Below are 26,601 nucleotides of genomic sequence, written 5' to 3'. Positions count from 1 at the left end.
TATATAAATATGCTTGATATATAATTATTAATAACCATGTGTAATATAAAAATTAATACTCATGTTTTCGAGGACCAAAATTAAATTGGCGCACCAACTCGTTACGTAAATAATTAACTACTCATGTTTTCGAGGACCAAAATTAAATTGGCGCACCAACTCGTTACGTAAATAATTAACTACTCACAAAAGTTTGTAGAACAGATAGCTTTAGTGATAAAACCGCTTTTGCACGCCCCAATGGTTATTATTTCTTCAGTGTGTTAACTTTATTTTATGTTTGTGTGTACTGTTAAATATTCAAGTAATGCAAACAAATTATAAGTCGAGAAGTACAGTTCTCTTTCACGCTAGATGTTTGAGGGTTTTAATGCGGTACTTTCCCCGAGTTGAGCGTACTTCTTTTCATATTTATTCTAAAGAAAAAGCATGAGGTCACTCATAGAACGTTAAAAATAATTTCCGTGTTTATTTTGTTTCGTCTGACCATTTCAAAAAATATTTCGACAATTCTTAGGTAGGGTATTTTCTTTTTTTTTTTCTTATTTAGATAAATAAAATCACTTCTGAACCCCTTTTCTATTCTTTAGCGGAGATTTTGAGAATAAAAAGTGGGATGTGACATACACTGTATATTCCTGCATGTGAAAATTCCGTTACGCTTTAGCCTTTCCAAAGAATTACTTAAGACAGAGAACAAAAACTTATATTTGGTAAAGATCATCATCATCATCGTCATCGTCAGCCTATTACAGACGATTGTTGGACGAAAGGCCTATCCCATGAGTTGGTTTGCCCATAATCACCACGCTTGGCAGACGGGATGGTGACCGCAGTATATGGTAGTAGTAGCACAAAACCCTGCTGCCCGTACTCTGTTAAATTCTCTAAGTCGCCTCGTACGACGGGAAGAGGAGGGGTGGTGATAACTGTATTCTATCTAATCTGCCGTCCCCACACTGCAGATTTGGTAATATTGACCATTAAATAAGTTTAATCAGATGCAGTTATTTGGGAATCCCAACAAGCTTCTTCTTCAATCTTCTACTTGTATGTGTTGACTCGCTGCGCACCGTCATCTAATTGATCAAGGGCATTGTATCATTCATGTTCATATCGCGCGCGATGACGTACCTGAGTTCGCGTAATGGGCCCGCCCACAGACGCGCCCGCCGATTTGATTCATGATTCGTCAATTATCGAGTTATATCGCTTCGGGCCAGGGCTAGCTCTTCAAACCGGATGTTTCATAGATATCTGAATGACGACTTCCTGGGAAACTTTGAACTATTTGCAATTTCCATTATTTGCTTTATGACCTTCTGTTTAATCTAACTAGGTTTCTAATCTCTGTTACTTATAATGTTTTCTTTCTTTCGTTACTATAATTATGAATAATAAATATTTTTATCCTGAATGACAATAATGTTTATTTTCTAGTGCCTAATTCATTTAGTCGATTTAAAAGGAGATTAATTACCCAATATTTTTCATCCGTAAATCTCCGTTTCCATTATATCTATACTTTATTTTTAACTTATTTGTCTTTTTATATAGACAATGTTTTCATTTATTTTTAGTAACATGCGCGTTAAAATAAACTAAAAAAAAAAGGTTTTTTTTTAAAATTCGAAGTTGAATCGGTCGTAGAAGAGACTTTATATATCCACTTTTTCCAACCTGCCTCGGTGTAAAATTTTAAGGATGGCAGCATTGAATCAAATGGTTCACGGAACTGAAAATTGCGAAGACGTTTAAAATTATTAAATTATGCGTTTGAAAAAACGCATAATAATTTCAAAGTATACCTATGTAACTCTAATATGAATGATTGCTAATGGAATGGCATTTATAGGATCTTTAGGATTTCTCTGTACGTGAGTATGGATAATTCATTCTGTAAGAAAAGTAAATAATTATTGTACCTAAAACAGTCCGTTATAAACTATTACATATTTAGTTTATTACGGGCTGTTTAACTGTGAGCACCACAGTTTTCATATTGAGTTAGAAGGACGTTCCAATCCGCTAAATACCTATTAGGAAATCGAGTCCGAAAAAAATAATGAAGCAGACATCAAGGTGAGCTACTTACCTAGCACTTAAAAAGTCATATACACATGTGAGCTGGTCTCTAAGTTATAATCATGCTAAATTAATCATTTAAAAAAACAGTTGCGAGAGCAAGCAAGGCAGTAAGGGTCAAGAGTTTTATTTGATGATAAACCCCACTTAAAATAGGCTTAGGGTAAACCTGATTTATCTATCTGATTTGCGTTATCTTACGTGCCTCGTTAAGTCCATAGACCCAACAAAAGTTGACATCATCTGTCAACCTTATGTGAATATTAAAATAATTTTTAGGTGAAATATTAATCACATTTTGTGCATTATCGTTGTCAACACATTAACGTCTACTATAAGGCACGCGCCGCACGGGTCTCTAGAGTGAGAAAAGCATAGTCGACCATACTGCCCAAGTGCAGATTGGGTGACTTGGTACGATAGACACACGCTATTGAGAATATTATAGAGAACTCTCTGGCACGCAGGATCCTTCACGATGATGTTTATTTACCGTTTAAGAAGTTATATTTTATTGCTTAAAAAACACCTAACTGAGAAGAGTTAAGGGTGTAAGTGAATAAATGAAATGAATACACAAAGTTTTCTTGGACACCATAGAAAAATAACTAGAATAGAGAAAAGGAATACATAGCCTAAAGAAGAGCCTGAAGAAAAATACAATAGCCTAAAAGTTCATACCTGTGTGCCGGAATATCGAACTCTGTACCTCCGACAGAGCTTTGGCTAACACGCCAGGTTTTCTATCTTCCTTTCAAACTCTAAGGCTATGTGCCGGGGTACTAGATCTTTTAAGAATATTATATCCGGTCCCCTTGACCCCGGGTGCAAATTGTCGAATTTTTAGTACGAAACTGGAAGTAGGAAAGTGGAGCAAGCCATCTCCGTGCCTCGATAAACACGTTATTTAATAATATAGTTTAAGTCGCTGGATACGCTCTTATACGGGAAAGGAGGCGCCATATGGGGAATTAAAAGGCTTAAGTAAGATTCGCTGAGAATTGGAGCAATACAAGATTCAAAGGATTTTCATAGTATGCTAACTCAATTTGGTGTAAATATTTATATTTTAAATCATACATATAAATATTAACACCAAATCACGCATATATTATATCATCGCGCTGTCAAAAATTCGTTCAGCGACAATGTGTAAACTGAGTTTGTTTATAATAATATAGTCTTTGTAAGAAGATACGTTAGTCTTTATAAACAAAACGTTGATTATACAGTAAACAAACGACTAACGAGAATTTCTCAGAGACTTGCTTGGAAGCAGCCGGTTTTTCTTTCATCTCGGATAAGTTAGAATAATGATTGTACAATTATTGTTAAATAAATAACAGGAACTGCTGATCTTGCCGGCTTATTTTCGGTAGAATCTGCCTTGAGCTGGTGTTAGAGTCACTTCAAACACTCTCTTGACGTTTCAAAATTAACTAATTGTTCGCATATGTAATATTATTTAGTGTTCTTTTGAAATAGAAATCTTTTTTGTTCAAGTTCAAAAATTTGTTCAAATCTTTTTATCATTGCAATATTATGTACAAACGTCCTATACATATTATAGGACGTCTGACTAATATAGGACGCGGGTCTAATACAGGTCGCAAGAGGAAGATCATAATCAGAAGCTGGTGTTAATAGCAGCAGTTTTAACCAAGCAAGTAAGACGCAGGTCAAGATGCCCAGACATATAATTCCTATCATATTGGCGCAGAGTCCTCGACCCATATAATCCGAGAAAATTGGCTAAAGTGTTAGTTACTTAAGTCTGGCAAGCGCAGACTAAGGTTTTCACTTTTTTTATATCGATGTTGATACAATCGAGAAAATATAAACATTATAATGTAAAAAAAATATGTAGTTTTAATAACACTAATTTTATTTTTCGATTCGATTGCAATAAATAGTAATTAAAACGGCTTATCAAATAATAATTTATAGGGTGATTAAGAGAGAGTTTAAACAAAAACCTTTAATGAGATTTTTGACTAGCTGCTGCCTGCGTTCTTAGTCTTAGTTTAATGTAGTTTATTAATAAGCCCGTGGGAACCATTTATTAACCTGGAATAAAAAGTAGCCAATAGGACTCTTCGTCCTTTAAAACTAGCTCAATGCCAAAAATCAAGTCAACTGGTTGCTTAGTTGCGTGAAGGAAGACCGGACAAACAAACAAACAAACACACATATAATATGCATATATAATATTGTGTTTGATTTGCGATGAAGTTAGACAGGCTTTTTTATTTATAGGTAGGCATTCCGGAGGTGATCGTCATTAGTAGATACTGAAATAAAAAATGGTGACAGAAAGACGAACTATTTTGCTCTAAAACACCGCTAAAGAGAAAACGGGCAACCCTGTGCCACAACAACGAGGTCAATCTCGTATCTTCTTCATTGTCAATATACAAATTGTTGGCGTTGTGTCGGTAATCTACCTATCAGAGCACGCTTGTACTGATTCGCAATTCGCAAGCATGATTCAATTGTGCCCATTACTTATTTATATGTGTACAGATTACTAGAACTTGACATTGAATAATACGATTTCAACAAAAGACGAAACCGATCGCCATTCCTTTTCAATGTCAGTCTGTCTTCTTCTCTACCTTATCTCACGTTATGTTGGTTTAGCATATTTCTTTTTCAAACGTGTTTTTTTGGTCTTTCTGACGTCTACCCTGCTTGGGAATGTTTCTGTTGCTGGAGCAACATTTCAGTTCAAAGGGATAATGTTTATAATCTATTCGCAAAATCAGTCTCTCTGAGCATCTGAATCGACTAGGTCTTTCGGAGAAGTTCTTTGTATCTGGTTATGCTTTTTCGCTAGTAATTAATGCTTAAAAGTACCTACTGTTGACTAACACAAACAAGCCCGCAACTTGATCAGTTTGTTTCGGTTTTCCGTTTTCGATTGAATATAAAAAGCTGTGCATTTTTGAGATGGTCAATCTCACTGGTCAATAATAGAATAGATAGAGAAGATTGTTTTTAATCCTGTAGAAAACGTTTTCATGGTACTATTCCGGCATAAAAATATATTCTATGCCCATCTTCAGGATGCAAGCTATCTCCGTGCCAAATTTAATTTAGATGCGTGCATTGGTTGATCCGAACGAGGATAACATTTTATAAGAAATAGATATTTTCGCATTTCTAATACAAATAACGATACAATATTTGTTTGGTAACATATCGAGAGATTGATTTCATAGGAAACGGTCAAATTTATTATTTCCCTGATTACGAGCAATGACTTGATAAATCCTTCTCAAATACAAGATTAAAAATACTTTAGGGTAGTCAGTGCTTTTGTGTGTTATTAAGTGCACGCCAATGCATGTCTGGCTTTCATAAAGTTTGATACGAAAATGCATTTCATGCATACATTAATTGACTCGAAAGAGACTTTCGATTATGCCTACTTTATGTTCTACCCCGGTCGGATATTTTGTGCAAGCCACTGATTACGAGTTTAAAGTTTAAATCACTAAAAGATTTACTGTTGTCTGTTAAGGAGTTCCGTCCTCCATCTCAGAAGAGGTACCTATTAACTATAGGCCATACTTATACACCCTCTAAGACAGATTCATAATAGTTTCAGATACGCAGGCGTTATGGAGTTATATCGCCGAAGACATACTTAAAATTTAGAACTGTTCTTAATAATAAATGCGGAAAATTATATAAGCACACTAATCAAGCAGATCTTGTCAAAGAGGGCAAAACCTTATTACTTAAACAATAATGACAACGTAATTACATAATCAATGTAATAAATACGCAATAAAATAGACAGTATGGCAATAACACAAACGTTGCATACGTAATATTTACTTTATGTCCAACTATTACAACAACCCTATAAAGAATTCAAAGAGATTTATTTGGTATGAATCAGCAATGTGATTGCTTGCAAGCTATTGAGTATCAACAATAATGTAACGGGATTGACCGGGTGCATTCGTTTTGTATACTTTAGTTTGTAAGCATTGATTACGCAAGCGTTTGTGACGCAAGCACATTGATTTAATATGGTAAGCTCACTAAGCAAGCACATTTGCTTTGGTTGGTACCTGTGGTTTGGTACCTACGTAAAAACAAATCCTTAATCTTAAAGTTGTGCTCGCGAGAGAAAGTTTAGTTCGCGAAAGAATGCAGGAACGTTTGTTTTGTGAGAAAACATTATGTAACCGATTTTGTGAATAATTCTTAAAGATGTGCTCACGATTTAATGTTTGATTCGTTAATGCATGTTCTTGAGTAAGAAATACACAACGAATGCTCGCAACACGATTAGAGCCCAGATGAGTACCGTCCTTGAGTCTTTATTGTCATTATTTCAACCTATGGACGTCTAATTATTAACAACGTAATCTAGATTTACAAAACCACTCGGTTAAACATTCCAGGGGTATTTAGAAAAATATTCTTTGTCGCGTGAAAGTTTAATACAGTTAATATGATATCGAAAGACCGCCTATAATCTCTTGACAATACCGTTTTCCAGTATTGTAACTAGATGGCGCTCAATCGATACCATATAAATCGTAGTAAATGTCAAGCTATCGAATAAATATCTATATGTAGGTCAAAAATCTCACACCAAACACTCTGGACGGTTTGAAAATATTACAGCAGCGGTGACGTCGTATTTTTGCGCAAACTTAAACAAAAGTAAAAACAAGAAAAAGGCAGTAATATCGTGACAAGGTGATCGATTGTGGAATTCTTACAAAAGCGATGACTGATTCAATACAATAAATAATAATAGATGTGATAAGGGACTTCTAATCAATGGATTGAATGTCTGGGTAATTTTTTTCATACAAGAATACACCATTATTATTATCTATCATTTATTATTTTTCTTTTTTTTTTTTAAATTATTAACAATGCTTAAGAATAAATTAAAAAAAACACTATTAAAAATTTATAAAAAAAAAACTTAATATACCTGTCAGTGATAATCGTTCGATCCCATTAGAGCAATGCACTGCTATTTTCAAGAACTGACGCCGGGTCGTACCTATAGTAAGGCATCTCAAAATCGATAAGGCCAAACCGAAGAGCAAGTTGTTGATGAACTATCCTGGCTACTTGATTATGTCTGTGCAAGTATTCGCCGTTAGCAAGATGAGAACACCCGGAAACTATATGCCTGAGGGATTCCCCAGGACGATGACACGCTCGACATATGTCTAGAGTGCCATCTTTCATAATGTGTTTCCGGTAGTTTCTCGTCTTGATGACTTCGTCCATAATTGCACAGACAAAACCCTCGGTTTCCCCAAATAGGTCACCGAACTGTAACCAGGATACAGATGCGATTTGATCTACATCTGGTCCCGACAGGGCCTTGTAGAATCTGCCATGCAACTCCTTACTCTTCCATACCGCCACACGATCTGAGTTGCTAAGTACTTTTGGCTTGCGCCAGTTCTCTTTGCCAAGGAATAGTGGAGTAAGACCCTTATCTACTGCAACGACATCCTTACACATACCCATATTCATTCTAAGAAAATGATCTCTAAGATTGCACACCTCACGATTATGAAGGTTCTTGGCATTCAGAAGACCACGTCCTCCACACTTGCGTGGGATGTACAACCTCATTACAGAGGAACGTGGGTGATGCATACGGTAAGCCGTCAGTTGCGAACTTTACAATCCAGGGTGTCCAGTTCAGTTTGAGTCCACTTTAGAATGCCAAAAGTGTATATGAGTAAGGGCATGACCCAGCTATTAAAGGCACGTACCTTATTACCACCTGATAAAAGACTCTTTAGTACTTTTTTCAGGCGGCTAAAGAAGCGTTCCTGCACTACCTGTTTCATGTGCCCTACCTCAATACCAAGTGCTTCTGACATTCCAAGATATTTATAGGTCTCCCCTTCACGAAGTGATTTGAGAATAATAGTTTCTGAAAGAACTATATTCTCAGAGCTCACAACCCTACCTCGCTCTACATTGATTACCGCACACTTGTCTACACCAAATTCCATTATTATTATTATTATAGCCTCTTTATTTCCATAATACATTTTTAACAATTATTAATACATTATAATATGTGCATGCATAAAAAATGATACCTATATATATATATATTAAATTCTTAGTAATAAATAATAAAATCAAGTTTCACTATGGACACCTATACGGGTGAAGGCCTTCTCCATTTTTCCCCACGACTGTCTGTCCTTTGCTTTAGTTAACCAATATTCACCGGCTTTTCTTATTATTTCGTCAACCCATCTATCTTTCGGTCTACCTCTTTTCCTTTTGTTTGTTGGACCTTGCCAGGTAGTTACTCTATTTGTCCATTTTTCCTTGTCCATATGTGCAATATGACCCGTCCATTTCCATTTTAGTTTTTGAGAATGTTCTAAAGCATCTATTATTTTTGTTGTTTTTCTTATTTTTGTATTTCTTATTCTGTGTATTCGTTTTATATTCAGATACAAGAATACCATATCAAATGTCAATACAATCTAAACGATTCCCTTTAGGCCTTGATAAAACGCTCTCTGCAGACCTAAATACTTCTTGCTAAGCTTTAAGATTCCTTAAAATAAGTAATAGATTTTAAGGTGTGATAGTTACGTTTATTTGATTATTTATTATTTCAAAACAGAAACTACATCTAATTCAGATTTACATTACTTTTAATATTTATTGAATTCTCATTGATGCATTGGTAAAATCTGTATAGATATTTGTGGTTTTAAAAATTCTAAATTCTAAATGCATTTATTTTAAGTAGGCCTAGTTAAGAAGAACTTTTGAAACGTCCAGTCAGTCTGTTTGAAATGAGTCTACCACCAGTTCGGAAGGCAGATTTCACCGAGAAGAGCTGGCAAGAAACTCAGCAGATTGCTCTATTCCAACATCATGTTATAGTTTAACAACAGTTTTTTTATTTTGTGGGAGTTGAGAGCGGAGTAGCCTGCTTCCAAGCAGACTTGTCATTACGATTACGTTTACGATTTAAAAAGCGCAAATCTATCTATGCTAATATTATTATTATAATGAGGTAAAGTTTGTGAATTTGTGACACTGTCGTGGGTAATCTCTGGAATCGATTTTGAAAATTCTTTCACCAATATTAAGCGTGCGTAGTAAATTATTTGTGAGTGCCATAAGTTGTATAATAACCTAAAAACTGAAAATAATTTTTCATAGTAGTCAGATTTCCAAAGTAACGAAAATGTTTCTTACGAACGCTGCCTTAACGATGAGAGATATAATATGTTTGAGTTATATAGAAAAGTTGTAGAGCTTGATAGTCCGCGACAGCATATGTATAACTTTTATATTTGAGTAACAAAAAGAAGTTTTTATATTAAAACAATAATTAAAATATTAGAATTCTTATCAAAACCAGTAAACTTATCGTCTCAAGTAGGCACTTAAAACAAAAGACTTTTCTCTTTTACTGCATATAAATTAAACGAATGGTTAAAAAGATAATACGAAATATGTAAGGAACGGCAAACAAGACGTAATCTTTCGATTGATATTAAACATGTCAATTAAATTTAATATTTAAAAATAATCTATGTTAGCTTATATTGGTACTCCTGTATAATATTTTGGTAATAAATAATAACATTTCATCTAATCTTATACTAATATATTAAGCTGAATCTGAGTTTGTGTTTTTATTTTAACGTGATGATCTTTGGCACTTCTGGTCCGATTTGAAATATGATTTCAGTGTTGCCGGCCTATTTTCGAGGAAGGATATTGGCAAAATTTCTATCAAAATGTGTGCAGTGGTAAAAAGATACCAGACAAACAGCCTCTTTAGAATTTATAATAGCATGTCAGAAATAGCATGTCACGTCATTCGCGTCCGAGAGCACGTATCTATTTTTTTCTTTTTTGATTACGGGGGGCGTGACCCTGAGGGAATAGCGGTATGTGGGACTCCTAGGAACACACCGGTCTCCCCGGTTTAGGCCGTAGTCTCCCAAGGTGGCCCAGTGCGGCTTGGTAGACTTCACACGTGTTGAGAAAATTTTGGAGAACTCTCAGGCATGCATGTTTCCTCACTATGTTTGTTTTCACCACATATTTACGAAAAAACACACATAACTTAAAAAAGTTAGAGGTGCGTGCTGGGATTGGAACTCGGCCCCACTAAAGCGAAGGCGAAGACCTAGCCACAGGGCTATCACCACTTCAATTATTGGGTTTGGTATTTGGGTGCAAGAGAATAATAGTGACTGAATCGAAATAACAACCTCACCTATAAGAACATGGATGACATGGATGAAATGGGTCGATGGATGAAGATCATTTGACCAAAGTTCTTGAACAAAATGAATTTGGCGGTTGATAGATAGTCTTGTCAATCTATCAACCGCCCTGTGATTAATCAAATCGGCAACGTATAATTTATAAGTAGCAGTTTGACTTTACTCAAGACACATTCTTTTAAACAGATTTGCTTGCATGCTTAGAAAGGTTTCGACAATTCTCGCCGAATTGTCTAGACATTAGGACATACGATATGTGGATGTTTATGGGAACATGATTGCTTGTTGTTCGCACGATATAAATTTGCTAAGAATACCACAACAAGAAAGCCATGAACTGCAATTTCATCTGCATATGGTAAGTGATGATGCAGTCTAAAATGGCGACGGACCAAAGAATTAATAATTAATATTTCGATTCAGTCACTATTATTCTCTTGCACCCAAATACCGAACCCAAACCCAATAATTGAAGTGGTGATAGCCCTGTGGCTAGGTCTTCGCCTTCGCTTTAGTGGGGCCGAGTTCCAATCCCAGCACGCACCTCTAACTTTTTTAAGTTATGTGTGTTTTTTCGTAAATATGTGGTGAAGACAAACATAGTGAGGAAACATGCATGCCTGAGAGTTCTCCAAAATTTTCTGGGGTATGACCGCAACCTTGCCATAGGATATAGCTAGCATTCTATGCAACGTTGTACCGAATCGCTAAATCACTTGCCACACATAAGTTACGCAAATTCCACGTTGTAATATATTCTAGTTATAAACTTTTTGGAGACCTTCAAGAGCTAAAGTGAAAAATGTTTAATTACAGATTCTCCGTAGAAGGAATGATAAGATGGCACGATTAAATTTTCATCAAGAACTATGCTTTGTTAATGTCTCGATTGTGCACGAAACATTTTATTAGAAACCATACAGTGATTCCTTGAATTCGTTCACCCCAACCGACACTATTATTGTAGGGCTTCTAACGAAATTCAGGGGCGCACAGATCTATGATGACATTGATAGTAATTCAATTATGTATTATGAAAAAAATATAAGTTAAGTACCCTACCTCTTAAGATGTCTGTCCCGGTTATTATCAGTTACTTTTGATAATAGCCGTTAAGCCCCAACCCAATAGAGCCGCGTGTTAAGTGTACCTATGCTATAAAACCGTCTGTCTAATAAGAGAAGTTTCTGGCCAGCAGTGGGACGTTAATACGCTGCGGATGATGATAAGAGTTGACAGTGGGCTTCTAATATATTATAAGGTATGCAAAATGTTAGTGTGTAAATAAATATAAATAAATAAAAAAATGATCACCTGGGCAGATTGCTGATCGTAGTTCTTATTAGGTTGGGGAAAAAGTTTCTTCGCATTTTTTAAGAAAATTCAAAACATTTTTTAATATAGTTCTTTGACATCAAAATTTCTAGATTGAAAACGCTTAAACCAAATTTGTGCTACTCTCACAGACACTGCACAAGGTCCATAAACAAAACAAATTTTTTTTTTGCATTTTTACCTTTTTTGTAGTAAAATTTTAAAATGTATCGAATTTCTTCATTAAATTCACTCATCTTCACAATACAAAAAACAAATAAAAATCACACATTTTACTAATTTGAATTTGGAATTATTTTCTTCAAAATTTAAACTTTTAATGATACCAAAACCAGCCAGATACAAATAGTATTGCCAAAGAGATTTTATTACAAGTTCATACTTACTATAATGCTAAAAGACTTTTTCTCCAACCTATTAGTAATAGTAGAACAGAAATCGGTGCTACCGGTTATATTCATTTATATTACCTTAATCGCCTCGTATGACACCCGCGGGGAGAGGGGGTGATGATAACTGTCTTTTTTTCTGCTGTCACTATACGGCATTTAAAATAGCTGGACGTGTCGCCAGATTATTTCCAGCTATCCATACTTCAATACAAGTATGTAACGTTAATGTACATGTACCTAACGTGTATTTTGGTATGTAAGGTACTTTCTGCACGTAGTAAACTTAATAAAAAAAAATCCCTGCATGAACACGTCTTTATGATCCCATGTGAAGTAAACTTAATTATTATCTAGTTGAAAATGACCGTGGCCTGCATGTAAAGCTGTGTTAAACCCGGCTTCAGATTTACACCTATCCTGCAGTTGCATAATGTGGCGCTAACATTGGCTTCTCTAGGCTTACCCTGAACGTCGGATAGTTTATACTTAATATTAACAGCAACAAAAACATACAGATATATCTATCACCTCTGCAGGGCTAGCACGGGAGGGAGATAAAAAATTTATCCCCGATTATATACCCTGACGAGGGATATAATTAAAGCGCCCACCTGCTAAAAAACTATAACATGGAATAGGAGAAATTTACCCCCGTTTATTAATTAATACACATATATTATTTGGATATTAATTCCACTTATGCGCCAATGCTCTGAGAGTTGATAAGGCTGTGGGAGAAGATAAATGTAATCCTTTCCCCGAGGATATAATTGTCTCCTGCCCATGCTAGCCGTGCTACAGTGTTTAAACCTGATACTTTAACTATTCGATGTTTAAAAAAAACCTGTGAAATTAATAAACAAACAGAAACTTCTGAAAAAGTAGCCTACTAGAGAGATTGAGATGAATACAGAGTATCAGAAGTATTAGGATAAATATAAAGTTTATTATTTTTTATTTTGCTAAAAAATTATTTAATATTTTAATGTAAAATATTATATTACATATTGTTTAGTTTCCATGGTAACTAAACAATATGTAAATATATGTAATATATGTAAATATATGTGTAATGTATTTAGTCTCATTCTCTCGCCAATTTAATCCTATACATTTATGGGTTTGTTTCTTTATCGTGACGCATTTTCGTTACATCGAATTATAAATTACAACGATTCTATAGGAGTTTCACTTCGATTAATAGCGACGTAAGGACGGTTGAAAAGCTGAACACACTTTATTAATTTATCTCCATTATTCTTATTAACCTATCGACATTTCTAAATTGTCACAGTGTACATAATACACTTATTTATTCTCGTTTGTGTTATTGAACACTTTGGTGTTGTGAGAGACAAAACTACTTTTTACTCAAAGAATTAATTAGTAGCCGTAATAATTTGGCAACATTTATGCATGAGGCGCTCTTAGAATGTTTTATTAATCTCGTGTGTGCGCGGTGAGGATCTATATAAAAATCATGGATCGCGAGGGCATTGGTTCGATATCTGGGTCGAGTCCAGACTTAGGAAATCAATAAGATGTCATAATAAACGTTAAAGCCTGCCAATCGGAACTGCTTTGACGTCCTTAGCCCGAGCCTGAGCAGTAAGCGAAAGATTATGGATGAGCCATAATCCTTTAAAACATTTTAACATAAATAATGAATAATAGAATTACGAAAACATTAGTGAAAACGGACAGCAGTTGTAGAAGTGGGGTGAGCAGTAATATTTTACGCCGTATTTCTAAAAGACTGCGGTAGTAATGGCGTTCCTAGTATTATTATTATAAAATTCTTTATTGCACACACAAAAACAAAATACAAAGAGAAACACATTGACAAATAAAAAATATAAAAAAACTAATTTAGGTGTGCAAAGGCGGTCTTATCGCTAAAGCGATCTCTCCCAGACAACCTTTGGCGTAAGTAGTTCTTATACGGAACGGGTTGGTGCGGCAATAAAAATTTCCACCTACATAAAAATAATACAAACTAAACTACATGGTATAAATTCTTATACTACACATATAATTATTATATATAATACATATATTGTTCATACATATAATAATTATAATAAACTATATACTATAACGCTACATATATAAAACATAGTTTTTCAAACGACTTATAAAAAGAGGCAAGGATTTGTAATATATTAGTAAATAGTATTTTACGCAGTTCATTAAAGTGAAATAGAACGCAGTGGTAGTACAGAGGTATGTAATAAAAGTAACAACAGACTGTGTATTACTGCGGTATTCGTCTAAGTGAAAACCGACTCCAGAAGTAGCAATGAGGTAGTAGTCTTACGCAGTTACACTTATAATATATGCGAACAGAATACCGTATCAATAGTGTATGTATTATTAATATACCCACAGATAAAATAAAAGTGAAAAGACTGCAGTAGTAATCGTTCTTTTACGCAGCGCAATTTATGAAAGAAAAGCATTGGCTTATGCCTTAAGTAATAAAACATAACTTACAGTGGAGTGCCGCCAAAAATGGATGAGCGCGTGAATATCGGTCGCCGGTGCCAGAAGGAGGTAGTCCCGCCATTCGTCGTAACTGATATTCAGGCTCCCGTCCTGGTCCATCCTGTCGACAAATTCAGACGCATGAAAGAGATAAAAACACTGGAGCAAGACAAAGAATATTGGTAAAACTTCACACAATTCGGCCCACTTTAGGAAAGGTCCACGGACTAGAATCAAATTATATATTTCGAGTTAAAGATATAAAACGTTAAAGCCAATTGAAGATAAACATATCACTGAAAAACACATAAGATAGGTTGTGTTAAAAAAAAAACTGATGTTACCAATCGATTATGTCTGAAAAATTTTTGTCAGTATGTCTCAATTAAATTAACAGCGTATTAGTATCTTAAAAGAAAACTGCACTAGGACTTGCAAATAAATAGACTGCACAAAATAAAAATAACATGCAAAATATGTTTACGCACATTATGTATTTTATTAATCTTCAGATTTAAATGAGACTCAACCTAAGTCTATTAATTACGTCAGGTGTTTTAGGGTGGAGAAGGTCGAGGCAAACCTCACTCAATCTCACGTGCAGGTAAGGTAAAGTAAAGTTGCGAGAAAACTGGATAAAACTGTAATCCCTAATCTAACAAAACAAGATAACACATGGCTTTTTTTTGTTCTTAATAAAATAATCTTGACCTATACCTAACCTTTTAGCAACGCTCTTATGAAGTAAATTTTTCTACGCCGGTTTGTCATTCCTTCATTCAGTATGCGCTAAAATGATAAAAATTGTTTTGTTATGATAAGTAGAATATTTAATCGAAGAGCGTGTTTGGAGTTGCTTTAAGTGCAATTAGAATTTCTAAGATGCTATCGTTGTTTTTGACGATTTTATCACTATTTATAATACAAGATTTTTTGGGGCTGGTGTAGATATGTTGTCCTAATTTTTTTATCATTTAGTTTTAGCATGAGTGCTTCAGATTTTTTTTTTGTGTGATTTGTGTTGATTCGTTTATGTAATTGTCATATTTAAACTTTTTACAATCTGACAATACTGTTTTAAATTAGCATGATTCAGTCCGCAGACGTTATTTAAAAAAAAATGGGCCGAATCTGGCCCATATCCTTCGAGGTACGAAGAAACCAAAAAAATATACATTTGCGAGAAGCTTAAAACAAAATATTGAGGAATAATCTATGCTTATGCATGTTTAATTGCTAGGTAAGAAATAACAAATATGATTGATAATACAGTAGCCAGTAGGTATGTATGTGGTTTTGTCGGTACCTTTATTTTAACGGACCAGTTTGATCTGCTGGTTTTATATTGATTTAATGCTTAAATGAAAGGTAAAATGTTATATATGAATATTTAAATGTAATCACTTGTTTTTATTTACCACTTGCAACACCTATTACCCCCTTTGTTTCTACTTATATGTACCTATTACTATATTTATTATTATTAATCAACTTAAATATGTATTATATAATAATGTAATGTTTACTGAAACATGTCTACAACAAAAACAACATACTTAAAAAAAATAGTTAAATATTTCAATGGGTCCTTAATAATTAGCGTCGCCATGAAAAATATAGGCAACTTATTAAATAAAAAATTTAGAAATCATATCCTAGGTGGATATGATAGGTTAGTATACGTAGTGTAGGTTTTTAAAATTATAATATGGACTTTGTACAGTTCTTCTTATTTGTTCGTATTTAATTTACAGTGAATACATACGCTTTTTTAAATTGACGTGCTATTTTAAGACATGGAAATCATACTATAATTATCGACGATCAGTCTTGAATAGTTATATACTTGCATTCAAGACTTCCGATCACCTTAAGGCGTTTGAATAAATGACGCGACGAATTGTATGGCAATAGACCATTGTGTTGTTTAGTGACAGTGTGTTACATTATTTAAATCAGTAAAGCTGAGAAGTTAGTTTGTTTCCGAGTGCTGATCTTAACTAGCATTCCGATTTGAAAATAGTTTTTAGTTTTAAAGATTTAAGGGGAAAACTTGTCTTAATAATACTAAGATGTCGTTCGCATTCGCTGAAATAAAAATTAATATATATTATGTACAGGACACTTGTTTTTCTATGTGCCAAATTACATTAAAGTCTGTATCGCTGATGTATTGTGATCAAAAAACAAAACAACTTGAGAAGCGCTAATTTGATTTAATAGTTGTAAAAGTATATACAACAATATTCAACAGAAGCAGGCGTTTTTCACCTGAGACTAAAAGGCTTTCGCTTTGCATCAGCCTGGTTAAGGGCGGCAATGCAGCCAGCCATTCTTTACACCACTCCACCCGGGCAAGACTTGTATAGTAATCCGTATGAATTTAGTTTTAAGTTAGTTACATAAAGATTTAAGCAGGCATTCCTTCGCAGAAATCCGCTCGTTAAATTAGTTGAAATAAAGCTTAGTGTTTTTTGCAGATCAGAATATTATTTCGACAAACCAACAATGAATGTAGATACTCTTAAGAAATACAATTTTTTATTCAGACAACGTTCTGAGATGATTTCTTATAGGTATAGTTAACAACTTTAACATCTACGTTGGTAATCGTAAAATGGAATCAGTATGATGATATGTAATCTTGTTGCATGATTAAGCGCAATCACCTAAGTTATTTAAGGCAGTTATAAAAATTACATAACGATATACAACGAGTATCTTACGAAGACAATTTTGCTAGGGTTGATGTTGTGCGTGGCTTCTGCAAAGTATTATTTTTGTACGCGTAAGATTTATTCCACTTCAGATGATAACATCCGAATGACATTTCGGGTAGGTATGGCATTAATAAAATTGCCAATCATTATTGGAGCGTCACCAGGAAACGGCAATATAAAAACTTGTGCTCCTATAAAAAATATTTAAAATATTTATACCTTTATTTTTTACCATAAGTTTAAAATAATCGATTTTAATATTTAGGTCTACAATTCAGGATTTCTTTATACCCATAAATAAGCTTGTTTGTAGTAGGTACACTGCACTGTTACAACCAAAGCTTGTCAGTCTTCGTGAGATAGAAATATCATACTGAGTACGAAATTTCAAGCAGTACAAATTTAAACCAATCTCAAAACAAAGAAAAGATAACGGCCTCCATTAATCTGTTTGAGAGGTTTACCAGCTGTTTTTTATTCGTAAACTTTTAAATATTTTTTTTTGTTATTTTCGGAACATTAACGGCACATAAGATATTCTGTTTATGTACATTTTTATGAGCAAGCCCAGCAGCAGCTACATTTAGGCATGACTTACCAGAATTTTGGCCAACGGGCTTTTCTGAAACATTCGAGTCTGACTATTAGGTTTTTTTTCCTCTGATTGATTTTTATGTATAAGAGGTCTATCCTAAACAACAATAAGCGAAAGTGAATCTGCATTGCATTTTTTCTAATTTCATTCCTCATTCTTAATTATTTTTATTCTCCTACTTGAAGAATTTTCTTTTAATTAACTATTTGATACAAGGCCTCTAAGGTTTCACATCTGGGACGCCCCTAAACCATGTTTATTAAAATTTTACTTTTATGCATAGTCCACAGATAGGGTACATTATTTATACTCATCGGAATTCTGCAGTAATTTGGAATTTTAATTCATCATTCTAAAGTTCCATTGACCTAAATTAGAATCTTTCATTCTAATAATAACCAATAAAACAAATACTGTTCTTATTTCTTTTTAAATTACCGTTGCAATTACAATAAATTAATAAGTTACCTTTTCAATAAATTTGTTGCTTCATTTCTGCCTATTGCAATCCCTAAGTCAGCAAAAGCCGATATCAGTTCTTCCAAGTCAACTTTTCCTGAAAGAAGAATTTTTTTTTCATTTTATCATATATTTATCTCTAGTGAAAAATAAAATGTTTGAAGGTTTTTATCACAGAATTAGGAACATACAGAAGCCTTATTGAGCCATTATTGTATGCAGTGCATTGTGTTCACAAAAAAATATCTCACTTTACACCCGCAGAATGGTGCTAGGTCACAAACTTTTTATGGTATACGTTCTGAGGTAAAATTATTACTTACAACTGCTATATTGTATGAAGTGACTAACCGTTGGTAAAAAAAAACTTAAAAGTGGAGTGGTTTATGATGCTTCAATATTAGTTGTGTACACGGGTTTCTGTATGTTCTTAACTCTATTGTTTATATTTATAAAACAATACATTTCAGATTAAACAAATATACTTACCATCCTTATTTTTATCCAAATGGGAGAACTGCAGCTTAAGATTCTTTTCATGCTCTCGCACATAGTGTATGAACTCTGATAGTGTAACATCGCCAGGATCTTTTCCGGTTTTTGCCAGAAATTTCTGAAAATATAATAATGTTACAGATCCACAAATCAAATGAGAATATTTTTTTTAAATGTACCGACATTTTTCTTGGAACCGATTGAAAAATGTTGTAGTAAATATTTATTTCTTGCTTTTTAGTTGTTTTACAAAGTTGGGTTGTTTTGTCAAATATTTTTATTTTCAAGCTTTTTAGTGGATAGGTTTGCAATTTCATCTAAGTATTATAACTTATAACCTTCTACAAAATATTTGTTTTTCCCGAAGCCGGCGTTAATGGCTGAGAAGTTTTATGCGCACTTCACCATCAGCGATGTTAAAGGGAAGTCGAACATAAAAATCTTATCTACTGTATACCATTATTGAAGCGCAAGTAGTTTAATACTTATTTTACTGTGTTGGTGTCCATCTTTGGTCTGAATCATCAGTTTGACGAAAAGTACCATTTAGTCAAATGGTACTTTTCCAATGAAAATGCTCAAGTTATGCCTTTAATATTTGAAGAGTTCTCTCGATTATTTCAGGATCTCTCCAATAGATCTTTACCAAATTAAAATGGGACCACCTCTGAGGTTTGACATACCAAATAAAAAAAGAATCATCAAAATCGGTGTATATTTAGGAGTAATTGCGTAACAAATATACAAAAAAAAAGTCAAATTGGGAAGGATGGAGAATAGATTATGTGTGAAAGTGCAGCATTGTGTAACTTTAAAACATGTAATTTTAATATGTAATAGCAGACAATACAACTTATTATAGTTAACAGAGTATGAGAGTTTTGAGAGTTTATTTATATTGTTGGCATAGGACATGCCAAAAATATATTATAAAACTAAACATAATATTATAACTGGATACAAGTAAACATTTTGCACACATTGTCAATACTTACCTAATAATCACTACTTTGACTTAGAGCAGAAACATAAAAATATGTATATTGCATGTTGCAAGTAAAAGATTTACATATAATTTACATATAAGGAAACTCAGTTACAGTGTAATCTATAGGTCAACCCTTACTAAATGGAAAAATACTTAAATAAATCTACAGATTATTTCTTTTTAACCATCAATCATTACTATGTACTCATAATAATAAACTTGTCTTTTTTAAATTATAATACTAAATTATATTCAATGTGACACAAGCTTGGCATAGCGTGAGATTGATGCGTATATGGCATATTTGTTTCCAACTTTAAAATATGTAGTTTTGGTGTTAGGTATCATTACAATATATAATTTAATGTCAGTTAAAAATAATGTGCATCTTGCTTTGGAGCAGTGTTGAGCCCTGCAACTGTGTGCAAAGACAAAAAAGGTTAATGATAATAAATAACATTCAGATGAAATCTTTTATCTGCTACAGCAATTCAAATGCAGGTTGTAGGGCTATTATTGAATCATCTGATGAAATTAATGATGTATTTGTGATCTGTTATGACTGGAATTTTACTATTTAAGGTTATTATAACTCTGCATTTACAAGTACATATAAATAGGTTATTTTGCTGATTATCTTATTTGTCAAAAGATGGGATTATATTCAACTTTATCTGTTCTAACAACTTTAACTATGTTTTATTTTTAAATGCCCTAGGTGTTAGTGGTGGGTGGTGTTCCAGTACAGACATTCAAGAAAGTGCAGAATATTTGAAACTTTTACATTTCTGAAGTTTTTGCTGTATAAAAGCCATGTCACTTAAGCTACTTATCACCTCTTGTCCACCAATGCCTGACTATAAAATCAGCACCCAAATTTTAAATGGGTGCTGACTCATTGATATTTTTATTATAGATGTCATCTGCAGGTGGACAGTGCTAACTAAATAAACAACACACTCTGGCCACAACATCTGCAAAGATACAGTTTAAAGAGCAGCCAGTGCTGCAATATTGTGAATAAAAAATAAACATCAACATAAAAGCCAATATGAGGAAATAGGATGTTTTAATTGTCCCATCTATTATATTTAAATTTGCTTGAGTCATAGTCACTTTTTAACATGACCTGAAGAGTACAGGAAAACATGATGACGTTTAGTTACAAAAATCTTTAAAATTGCTTCAAATCTCAATTGGGTATTACATAATTACCAAGTGGTTGGAAACATATAATTAATTTATCATTCTAGACACTAGAACAAATAGAACTATGAAACCATTTAATGCCAGTGGTCTGTCTTAACATGAATACTCAGAAATAGTGATTTCAATTAAGGTTCTGAGGTTAACTTTGGACCTGCTCTTTGAGGTTTCTTTGATTAACTTTGTGTTATACATTGTATAACACTATGATAGTGACAGGACATGCACCAGAAAACTAAAGGACTAGAAGCACCCAAATTTTTTTGTCCATTGTATCCATGACATAGAATTACAGTATTCACACATATTTTTGTGGTCTTGTCCTAGAAGTTTGAAATTAAACAGATCAGTGGTACAGTTTGAACTCATGATTGTTAAAAAATTCAGTAGCAACTTTTAGTTTATGGTAATTTTAAGTATTATGATTTTTAAAATACAAAATTAGAAACACATTTTCATAGTTATGACATAAAAAGTTAATAAATTGCATAGATAACCTTGTTCCTATTTTAAAGAACAATAGAAAAGTTGGTGACGTGCAAATAAATGAAAGTTACAGGCTATTTTAATGATGTACCGTTAACTTAGCAAAGTTAATTTTCAAATTCTAACCTCTGCATAGCTGCGATTTATGTGTGGAGCCAACTCCTTGAGTGCAACAGACAGGTCGTGGATGTCAATTTTTCCATTTCCATCGGTGTCTAATTTAGAAAATAGCTTTTCTAGTCTTTCTTCGTCTTCTTTTGGTAGTTCCTCTATTTCCAAAGGCGGATGGCACTGCACCATGGTGCCTATCGTCAGCGTAAGTACTATTACTTAAACAACGAGTTAAAATGTCTTCTAATACGTTTGTATTGGCATACATTACTTTAGCCTAAATTAATAGAAATGCAACTAAAATCATTTTTACAGAATCTCTCGCGAGTCTCATTTAAAGGGAATTTTGCTTTTTGACAGGTATCTCCTGACTTCCTAGACACTACTGCGGTCTGTGAGTGCAAATGCTTAGTGTGAGTGTGACAGATGGTGACACATATAACACACACATTGAAAAATTATACAGCACTGCGACGCGGCGTGTGCTAATTTTCTTGGCCAAAAAGAAAGTAGCGGCATCTGTTTTTAATACCCCCAACAACTTGGCATATGGCAACTCTTAAAATATTGTCTAATTGAGTCTACTTCAATAATTACGCGGAATTTTAAAACTTTTTTCTCATTTTCAATGTAATGACTAAACTCACTTATTTATTTCAAATACTAATACGTAAAAAAAGAAAAAGAATATTTCAATGTGACTTCATTTAGGACTTGATTCTATATTATTCTTATAACTGTCACGTAGTAGTAGGGATAATTACCCATAGATGGCGCAGTTAGATTCACAGATAAAATATATTTTATTCTAAGCTCATTCCAAGTATGGAGGGTAGAGGTAAGGAGAGTCATCTTATATGGGAGAAAAGTTGAAAAAGTGTCCAGTTCTATGCGCTAAATAACAGTTCAAAAATCCTCCACAATGGCGCTGGTGGATGCACAGGGTATGGTATGAATGTAGCAATCGTAGATGAATTGAAGTATGCCGAGTTAAAAAATTTAATGTCATTATCGACTAAAGTAGTTAATTATTGAGAATTTCAACAACTTACGTTGTACAAAATATTGTGATAAATATAACCTTACTTCCTTGTTTATTTTTCAAGTTTACTCTAACAATATTTATATTTGGCGCTTCTTTTAAGAGTTACCTTGATGCAAATGTGGCGCCATCCTAATTTAATACATTTTGACGACACTTTTTCATATACACAGATGATCCTCCTTACCTCTACCCTCCATAATTCCAAGGAATAACAGCACAGACTATGTAGCCCCAACCATAGATTAAAGATAGCCGGATAAGGAGGATAGCAACACATTGTTTTTGTGTTTTTGTAGGGTTATTTTTGTAGCCCTAAAGAGGCTGTTGTGACGTTGTGCCTGTCCAAAATTTGATACCTTTGTGTATGTGTCATTTAAAAATTCAAAATTCATTTATTTCAAGTAGGCCTAATATAAGCACTTTTGAAATGTCAAGTCTGTCTGTGTGTAGTGACTCTACCACCGGTTCGGAAGGCAGATTCTACCGAGAAGAAGCCGGCAAGAAACTCAGCAGTAGCTGTTTTCCAATATCAACAATTTACATTTTAAAATTCTATTTTCTATCTTGTGAGAGATGAAAGCGGAGCCGGATGCTTCCAAGCAACCTTGTCATTAAGAAATTCATCAATTGTATAATAACCTCGCTGTAATAAATGTGTTTTAAAATATTCTTTGAACGAGCGCACAATCAACTTTACAAGATGGCGAACCAAAAACTGCGCAGTGCGCGCGGGAACGCTTCAGCCAGGTGCCGCTTGCTCAGATACATCAACTCAGACTTATTATTTAGAACCCAGTATCGTCCAATCAAAATTTTATTTGCGACTGAGAACCAAGCTCATTCTTTTCAGTAAAGATTTCTACACAATATTAAATTTCGATTAAAATCGTATGAAGCTGGTTTTCAGTAAAAATCAATGGTTACAACACTAGTATTAAAAAAAAAAAAGACAGAACGTAGGTGACTGTTTTCGAAACAATTATGAATTGCATGCTATTATAAAGTAAGCGCGAAAAGAATAGTCGCGATATATTCTTTCATATTATTATGCGTCCCAAAAAAATTTACGTATTTTTTAAAACACTATGTAGTTGATTTTTATTTTGTTTCTTCCATTTTCGTTCCAAGTTACATTCTATGGTTTTGCACAAATGTCAAAACGGGCCTATTATATTTTTAAGACTATAATAATAAACGGGGGTAAAATTCTCTTATTCTATGTTCCCCTGCTTTGGTAGGTGGACACGTTTATTATATATAAAATTTATATTCCCTGTCAGGAGATATAAATTTTGTCTGCCTTCTGCCTGAGACACTGACGTTTACAGTAGATATTCAAGGCCTTGGTTAGATATATTTTTTATCACAAAAACTGTAATTCCGGCTAATCTGAACCGATTTTGATTATTATTTTTCATTAGAAAGGCTATTATATTATCATTAGTTATGTTGATAGTTTGCAAAACCTTTTTTTTCTATCGGTTGGGTACCTATCCCACCGAAGATATTTTTCGGTAATTGATAAACCCTTGCGCAAAGATAAGTGGATAGTACGTAGTGGGGAGCAAAATAAAAACAGTTCGCAAATCAATGTAATAGTTTATTTTCAAGTATTGTGTAGAGATATAATTAATAATGTGGTAGTGTTAGATTTACATTGTTAAATTATCTATTTCTTTTTAACATAATTTTTTATGACTGCTTATGTCGGTAGGTTCATGTGATAAAAAAAAACAAAAACTAATGAATTACAATTTTATTGAATAAAATCAACAATCGCGTTATTAAAACTTGATTACAGATAAAGGTTATTAGAGTATGTTAAAATTAGTTCTCGCAAATACAAGATGATAATAGTTTGCGAAAACGATCATATTAGGAGTACGATTAGCTATCATGGACAGTAAAATAAACTGCTTTATCTAAATTCATAAAAATAATACAGTTCCAATTAAAGAAGTCTAAATTATAGCTTCATAATTTTTTACAAATAAGAGCTAGAATATCTCGCAATGATATTGAATAATTCTATGTATTCATTTTAAAGAACGTAAAAACATATTTCTGTATTTATGTTTATAAACATAACATTAATACATTAATAATGAAAAAACTTATTACGTTTCATACCGATGACACATTACAGCCTTAGCGAGTCGACTCGCACGCAAATGCTTTCCTTGACCTAATCCACACGCAATTCCATTTATTAAAAAACGCATAACATGTAATGTGCGAGCAGCTTAATAAATTCGGCAGAAAATGATTTTGATTAACTAGCACCATCATCTCAAATGCTTTTCAACGACTATGCGGACGTAGTTCCTCTATACTAATACAAGTCGTTTTAAATACCTATATATATTTATAGATTATAAAGCTGCAGAAGTGTTTGTATGTTTGAACTAGATTATCTTAGGAACATTGCTTTTGAGTACCGGTTTGGATACTACCCGCGGGGCAAAGATAGCAGGTACTTAAAAATAACATGACAATATTTGGACCCACTGGGGATTTAATTATTTTATTGGATTATTTATGAGTTATGACAAACTATAGTGAATTGTAAAACATGCATGAAAAGAAGAGATTAGTTAAATTTTTTTTTTTTTTTTTCTATGCTAATGTAGACAAACCTATTGATGACAGATAGCATTTAAATATTTTTTAATTTTAAACAGTTATATGGTTATTGTTTTCCAACTTATAAATGGAGGCAGTTCTGTTTTATTGATGGTGTTTGATGGCTGTTTATGGATATTAACTGATCTCTTCCTCAGGTGTGGACTAATTTAGAAAATTCTTTTATTTATTGAAAGGAATACTTTTATTACTTTTATTTTTCTTTTCGTATTTGACCGATCACCGTCCTCAGACATATTAATGTCCCACAATGTTACTTTGTTCGCTTGCTGTGAGAATATTTAAAAGAAATACTTGATAACTCGCAACTCTTAACCGGTACTCTGTTACCGATAGAGTAACCGTAATTTAACCTGTTACCGAAATTAAAACTTGTCAACAGTGCAAATAAAACAGTATCTGGGTTTAAAAAAGATTATATTCATAGCCCGTAAAAAGTACTTGAACGAATGTATCAAAATTTACCGCGTAAAGGCAATGAAGAAGAGAATTAGGGACTAGGATATTTTCAAATCGTTTTAGTGAGTGTAGATAATTTTAAATTTCATCAGATTAACACACGCAACCAAAAGAAAACCATGAGCTAATTCGATGATATTTTATACATATTACATCATACACTTCACTAATCACCAATATAACATTTTATGTTTTATTTATATATATAACTTGTAAACAGTGCTTATATCTATGCATACTTTAAACGCTGCCGGATAATACTGTAAATGAGAATATCTCGCATATCCTATACTATAATTACGATAAAGTTCTAATGCGTAAAAAAATCCCATAAGAAACTATGATAGGATACAACATGTGTATTTAAATACCTGTAGATTATTTTAGATTATGAAAATTAAGCTTAATTTGCTATACTCGCGGAGTAGGAGAATCTGCAGGAGAATCTGTATGGTGTAATTTATAATTACTTCAATACGTATACTCCCTCTATGCATGTTTCGCTCCGAAACCGGAGCACCCTCAGGAGATGTTGAACGTATGTGAATCACAGTCCTTCGTAAGAGTTATCGCCTCCTGACGAAGTGTGGTGTTTGGATTGAATTCAAAAATTCAAAATTCAAAATTAATTTATTTCAAGTAGGCCTAAATTATAAGCACTTTTGAAACGTCAAGTCAGTCTGTTTGTAGTGAATCTTCCACCGGTTCGGAAGGCAGATTCCACTGAGAAGAGCCGGTAAGAAACTCAGCAGATTTATCTTTTCCAACATCATTTTATAGTTTAACAATCTTTAAAATTTTCCTGTTTTGTGACAGATGAGAGCGGAG

General features: G+C 33.4%; 1 protein-coding gene across 1 annotated transcript in view; it reads right to left on the bottom strand.

Moving 5' to 3' along the window:
- LOC120636364 (calcium-binding mitochondrial carrier protein SCaMC-2) overlaps nt 1–22,069 on the bottom strand; it is a 52,236-nt gene extending 30,167 nt beyond the window's left edge. The window contains exons 1-4 of the mRNA XM_039907813.1: nt 21,642–22,069; nt 18,830–18,953; nt 18,350–18,437; nt 14,576–14,687 (exon numbers count right to left, since the gene is read on the bottom strand). Coding sequence (XP_039763747.1) covers nt 14,576–14,687; nt 18,350–18,437; nt 18,830–18,953; nt 21,642–21,815 — 498 coding nt within the window. The 5' untranslated portion in view covers nt 21,816–22,069. The remainder of the gene's footprint in view (nt 1–14,575; nt 14,688–18,349; nt 18,438–18,829; nt 18,954–21,641) is intronic.
- Between the last annotated feature and the right edge of the window lie 4,532 nt (nt 22,070–26,601).

Source organism: Pararge aegeria, chromosome Z, assembly GCF_905163445.1.
Source record: "Pararge aegeria chromosome Z, ilParAegt1.1, whole genome shotgun sequence".
NCBI classification, from domain to species: domain Eukaryota; kingdom Metazoa; phylum Arthropoda; class Insecta; order Lepidoptera; family Nymphalidae; genus Pararge; species Pararge aegeria.
Note: the sequence above shows the minus strand (reverse complement) of the source record. Positions and strands in the feature narration are given on the sequence as shown.